The sequence below is a fragment of the Aplysia californica genome, unplaced genomic scaffold (genome assembly GCF_000002075.1).
Source record: "Aplysia californica isolate F4 #8 unplaced genomic scaffold, AplCal3.0 scaffold00375, whole genome shotgun sequence".
In the NCBI taxonomy this organism is placed as follows: domain Eukaryota; kingdom Metazoa; phylum Mollusca; class Gastropoda; order Aplysiida; family Aplysiidae; genus Aplysia; species Aplysia californica.
Window position 1 is genome coordinate 122,722 of NW_004797645.1, and position 6,657 is coordinate 129,378.

General features: G+C 39.0%; 1 protein-coding gene across 2 annotated transcripts in view; it reads left to right on the forward strand.

Annotated features, from left to right (window-relative positions):
- The first annotated feature begins 733 nt into the window (after positions 1-733).
- Positions 734-6,657, forward strand: part of LOC101862363 (lysosomal alpha-glucosidase) — a 27,230-nt gene continuing 21,306 nt past the window's right edge. For both annotated transcript variants that reach the window (XM_005103496.3, XM_005103497.3), the window contains exons 1-4: positions 734-879; positions 1,856-2,064; positions 4,773-4,995; positions 5,767-5,981. In XM_005103496.3, the coding sequence (XP_005103553.1) occupies positions 1,859-2,064; positions 4,773-4,995; positions 5,767-5,981 (644 nt within the window). In that variant the 5' untranslated portion in view covers positions 734-879; positions 1,856-1,858. The remainder of the gene's footprint in view (positions 880-1,855; positions 2,065-4,772; positions 4,996-5,766; positions 5,982-6,657) is intronic.

The following is a 6,657-nucleotide window of genomic DNA, read 5'->3' on the forward strand; positions in this document are numbered from 1 at the left end:
GTGTACGTTGCCAACGCGTCCATTGGAGGTTGCCGTTATTGCTATCCTACTGATCCCCACGGGTCATGTAATATTGATCCGAATGACTCATTCAATTTTAGATGGAACCGATTCGTGACAATTCTGTTTACGCGCGATCTCAGGGACAGTCAAGGACCTTACCTTTCATAGCGGCGCCGTAAAACACTCCCAAAACACAAACCAACAGACCGTGGCGGGAAAGGGGAAGGAAGAGGCTAGCCGTACTTAATGACGGCTAGACTGCTGTGTAGTATCTTTGATCTAAATACGGCTAGACTCGCGGCTTTTCCTTCTCTGATTTATTGTACAATATAGCAGTGTGCTCTGTAAGAGATAGATAGATAGGTAGATAGATAGATAGGTAGATAGATAGGGAGAGAGAGAGAGAGAGAGAAAGAGAGAGAGAGAGAGAGAGAGAGGCGTGCTGAGACTACCACTGAGAAAAAAGATGTTAGAATCTAGATCTATAGCCATTTGTACACAGGGAGATAGGTCAAACGTATAGGTTTGATTTCTGCAATTCATTGTGATATAATCAATTATGGTATGATATTGCGATAAACAGCATGTTCAGCTTGAAGAAAATAAGAAAATCTGCAATTATTCTTTTTGGCACTTGATCTACTTTCCTTTCTTTTAAATCAATAGAGTCGTGCCCCTTGTTAGTTTCGAAATCGTATGAATATATTGAATATCCGATTTTGTCCGATTTGAGTTTCTAGATCTGGAGAGGTTGAGGGGATTCATTTCGCTCTAACAACTGCAACACTCTACATTTTACTGTATCAGAGCTGGTGAAATATACACATTTGTCATGAAAAATGTGTGCCCCTAGACCTCGAAAGCGCTCTTGATTTGGTAAGCAGAAAATAACATGAATTATTAGATTTCTAGATTAGATTGCTCTAGACTCTAGACTAGAATCTAGAAATCTAGATTCTAGATCTAAATCTAGATAGATCCTATATCTAGATCTATTCTAGATATAGATCTAGAACTAGATCTAGATCTAGATAGATCTACTCTGTCGTCTTTTGATGATAGAAATAAAGTTCTATTCTAAGAGACTAAATTCTAGCTAGTCTAGATCTAGGTAGATCTAGATCTAGATCTAGTTCCGTTCGTTAAAGTCCACGATCCATTTGTTTACATCCAGAGAAGAAATCCAGAAGTCTTGATGAAGACCAAATACTATTTGAATTAGGCTACACAAAGAGCAGGGATGCAACCAAACTGCAAAACATCAAATTAGGATAAAATTCAGGGGGGCATGCCCCCCTGAACCCCCCCCACCTCCATATAAAATTTGTATAATTAGGTCAGGGGGGCAAGCCCCCCTGAAACCCCCCTACTCCTGACTTTAACAAACGAAACTACAAAATCGCCGATCTAGATCTAGATTTCTAGATCAAGTTCTAGATCTAGAATCTAGATCTAGATCTAGAATCTAGATTAGATCTTACAAGTACTGTGCCACACACAGTTTGATGTGGAATCTGGTGGTTCGGCATCAGTTTGTTGACAAATCACTGTTTTTTCTTTAAAAAAAAAAAAAAAAAAAAAAAAAAAAAATATATATATATATATTAAATTTGAGTAGATTCTAGAGTCTAGATCTAATCTAGATCTAGAATCTAGATCTAGTCTAGCCCTCTCAAATTCAAATCTGAAAATTGAGATAAACTGAAGAAAATCAGACGCTCCCTCTTATATTATTGCAGTTTAGAATCTAGAATCTAGATCTAGATTATTGTAAGTCTAGATCTATATATTCTAGATCTAGAAAATCTAGACTCCACACTGTATTTAGCGTGCTCATCCTGTATCCCCCCAGAACATGAGTTCCTTATCTGACCTGCTGATGGTGCGGCTGTGTCTGTTGCTGTGGCTGTTGGTCAAGTCTGTGGCTGCTCCTGACCCTGCAGTGGTCACTATGACGGTGGATGATGCTGCGTGTGACATCGGAGGGGATGACTGGCGGTTTGACTGTTTTCCGCAGGGAACACCCGCACAGACCGAGTGTGAGGCACGAGGGTGCTGTTGGTGAGAGAGAAATTATATTTGTAGGAGGGTAACAGTAAATGCATTCAGCTCATGGATCCATTCTCTACATCATGTATATAGCTCGAGAGGCATACCAAATGTTTTTTTCCTGACCATGAAGGAACAAAGATAGAAAGCTGAAATTTGTTACTGAGCTTAAAACCTTTCTCTATGTAGTCGCCACCCACAGTTTATACATTTTTGCCAAAGGTGTATGAACTTGAAAAGACCTTGAGAATAGAAGACCCTCTCTTTATTAGAAAACCAGCCCTCTACTGCTTCTTTGACATCATCAGCACTTTCAAAATGTCTTCCTTTTAAATCATTTTTCAGTTTGGGGAATAAAAAAAAGTCGGACGGGGCTAAATCTGGAGAATAGGGTGAATGTGGCGAAATTTCATATCCACTTTCTGCAGCTTTTCTTGAACTTGAAGTGTGTGCTGGCGCATTGTTGTGAAGCAGCGAAATGCCTTTTCGGATCTTTCCTGTGCGTTTTTCTTTTATTGCCTCTCGTAAATTTTTAGCTGGTTAGAATAATGGTCTCCGGTGATCGTATGTCCATTTTCAAGATAGTCTGTCTTAATTGCTCCTTCTTGGTCCCAAAAAACACTTGATGGCTGTGTGCACCTTTGGTTTCTCTGGTGTTGGAGACGAGGGCGCTTTCCACTGCATTGATGCAGATTTTGACTCAGGATCGTAGTGGTGGACCCATGTCTTGTCCATGGTTACAATTCTTTAAAAAAATGTAGTTTCATCCTTTTCATATGGACCAAGCAATTCTTGAGAACCGGTCAACCTGTTGCACATTTTAAGGAGGAGTAAACAAACATGGAACCAGTCTCACAGAAACCTTGTTCATGTTCAAATGTAAGATTCATTAAACTGATCCAACACTAAGCCTAGTTTCTTTGTTCAAACGTTCGACAGTCTCCTGCCTCTCAGACAACACAAGTTTTTGGATTTTCAACACCTTCTCTTCTGTTGTTGCTGTCACTGGGCGACCATCACAGCGGCCATCTTCAATGTCCATGAATCCGCATTTGATTTTGTTACACCAAAATTTTATCACCGCATAGGATAATGGGCAATCCGTTCCATATATGGCATGCATCTTCGTAAAAATATCCTGTAGTTGCTTGCCTTGCAAGAACAAAAACTTCATTACTGCCCATTGCTCAATTTTCTCCATTTTTATGTTGAAACTAGAGAACAACATACCCCCATTTACTTACAATGCGCTGGTGTTAAAATCAGTGATTGGAAATTCTCCCATATTTACATGCTTTCTAGGAAGATGATTGTTGGCTGTAACCACAAATTTCAGCTTTCTTCCTTTATTCCTTCATGGTCAGGTAAAAAACTTTTGGTATGCCCCTCGTCTATATTTTTCAACTATATTACCTCAGGGTTCGTTCCAGGTCTTGGAAAACGAAAACTCTTGGAATCTCAGAAAATTGGCAAAATTCTTGGAAAAGACTTGGAAAAACACATTTTTTACTAGATTTAATGTAAAAATATTTCCTCAAATTTTATGTATTCTGAATTTTTTAAAAACCCACACCAGAACAAATTTTCTTTTGAAATGACACCTTTTATTTGTCTTGGAAAAAATAAATCTGGTCTTGAAAACTCATGTAAAAGTCTTGGAAAAAGAAATCTCCTGTTTAGTATGAACCCTGTTACCTGAGAAGACCCTACTATCTACCAAAATAATTTAGGAATATGATAAGGCAGTGACTTTGATGAAGAAAGAACATGGATTAAAAAGAAAAGGTCATACGATACCGTGATATTCTGAGCCGGACCTCTTAAGCTCTAGTTTTAGTGCCTTTGTAAAGTGACAGCTTGTGCTATATATATATGCTTCCCAGGAAGTTGAGATTGTTTCAGAATACATCAGGTGTGCTGAGGTAATAATAATAAATTGTAAATCGCGTTGCTTGCTGTTGAGCTGGAATTTGCGTAACAAATGCTATCCTTTATTATTATTAATAGTAGTTTTCTCAAAGTTGAGAGATTGTGGATTTTTCCAATTTTTTTTCATTGCAGTCCTGATGATATGCTGGTATAGTTGTCTAGTGATTAGGCTGCCATCTGCAAAACCAAAAGGTCATTGGTTCGAACACCATCAGGGGGCGTAACATAGTGTCTATGGGAGCGGCACTTTATACAAATTTTCCTCACTTCACCCACTCAAGAATGAGTGTCAGGCTTTATTCAGCAAAAGATCTTTTTGGTAAGTTAGTGCTTGCACTGCATATGCTTCCATGGAGGCGAAAATGTTTCTAAGTGTTATGAGGTCTGCTTTGGTAATAATATAGATTGTAAAGTGCATAGAGCTTGTTGAATGGAGATGTATATATATATGTTCCATACAAATAATATGTCAAAATTGTTTATTATTTTTTATCTATTATTAGAATAGAGGGGTTTCTTGTTTATTAAATTTGAGGAGAGAGGTGTCTCAGAACTCGACAAATTTTATGCAAAATATCATTAAGTAATAACGGGAAACATCTAATCTATATATGTATCACGACGCGGTGGAATCAGAATTGTCAAAAAACAAAAATTTGAAACAAATTGCCACACCGGCAGAAAAATGCCGCTATTTTGAGAGCACCTGATTTCACCACCATGCCTCACATTTTTATGGCAATGATGTGAGAGTTTTGATGTCATGAGGTTCTGCTGTGTGGTGTTCACAGGAGGCCACCCCTCAAGCCTCGACCCCCATCTCCCTCCGGTCTGACAGTGCCCGAGTGTTACTTCCCTCTAGACTACCAGTCATACCGCACTCAGGCTGTCAGTTCCAGCAGAGGTCACGGCCAGGTCAAGGCCACACTGACCAAGGGGTCACCCTACCCCAGGGATGTCAGAAATATCCAGGCAGACTTCTTTGCTCATTCTACTAATGTTCTGAATATACAGGTTTGTGTTTGTGACTTGTTCTCGATGGTTCGGTCCTCAAGGTACATCATCAAACTGAATAGCAAAAGTTGCGCCAAAAACACTTGTTGTATCTAGGATTAAGAAACAATATATTTTTTCTTTCTTTTTTTGTCTCTTTGATGACTTTTCCGTCTGAGAGTCAATATAAACTTCTTGAAAGTATACTCTTAAATGTGGTTTTAGCAATTTTAGAAAATGTAATTTGCTGTTAAGATATTTGTCAAGTGTCAAGTCTTTGATAGCGAACATTTCAGTATTTCTGCTTCAAACCGGAGTGAGGCTTTAAGTTCATTATATATATTATCTAATTCAATTGAATGTATGGTGTCAAACGAAAGGGAATTTTCTCTTTCCAACTCTACCAAAAGCCCAAATTATACAAAATATGTCTTGCTTTTGGGGAAAAAATAAAGCCCAAAACAATCTATCTTTTTTGAATAGAAGTCATGATATTTGCAATTGAAGGAGGTGTCTGTTACCTGGTGTCAGAGGTACAGTAAATGAGAAAATGGCTGCCAGAGTTTGGTGACTTCCAAAATTTACATTTTTATGCTTCGATCAACCTTTTTCAGTAAACACCTCACAGAAATGAATTAAAAAAATTGATGTAAAAAAAGCTGAGCTGAAAAAAAATTGATATAAATTTAGCAAAGGCCGTCATAAAATATGTCAGTTCCTTCAATTTCACGCTATCTAGACGAGCGCCTGATTTCCCCACAATGCCATTCAGATTTTATTTTTATCTTTTAGATCCGCGACGCAGATCGTGAGAGATGGGAGGTTCCACTACTGCACAACAGACGGCATTGTGGGAGGGGTCAGGGGTCGGCGTGGCCAGGTCATGCTCACAGCGGGCACGAGATGGGAGCAGGCAATGTGCTGACTTTTGGGGACTTTCTCGTCACTCTTTCCAAACCCGGCCAGCCATTTTGGTTCCAGGTTGCCAGAACAACGGGCGAAATTTTGTGAGTGTCCTATTCATTATCGTTTGTAGCTGAAATTTTTGGGCAGAATTATAGGAGTCTAAGCTTGCCTACTGTCCCAAATTTCCCTGAACTGTCTCAGATCTGGCAGTTCTGAATTTGAGAGCTTGAGAGCTTTATCACATACACTACACAAAACCCAGTCCCGCGTGTTGTCATTTTTGTACGTTGTTTCGTAAACGGATGTTGTAACATTGGGTGCCCCAGATTGGGTTTTGAAAAAGTTGGCAAGTCTGGGGATCCCAGAAATCTTTTTATGTTCATTGTTCTTGATTTCTTGTAATGCTCTTTCTGTCAGCACATTATTTTTTCTTTTATTATTTTCATCTTAAGTTTCATCTCTTTTTTTTTATCTTTGTCTTGCTTTCTTGAGTGTTTTGATCATTTGTAGACTTTAAAAAATGTTCTCCTCAATTGTTTTCGTCAATGCCCATCTCTTCTCCTTCTTTCTTCCCACCTTAACCTTTTCCACATCTTTCTCGTCCCCATCCTCCTTTTCTTCTTCCCCCTTTTCTATTTGCTCCTCCTCCTCTCTTCTATCTCTCACCCTCCATCTCCTTCTCTTTTTCTGCTTCTCCTCCTTGCCCAACCCCCTTCACTTCATAATTTTCACCTCCACCCCCCACCCAACTCCTTCACTTCTTCATTTTCATCCCCC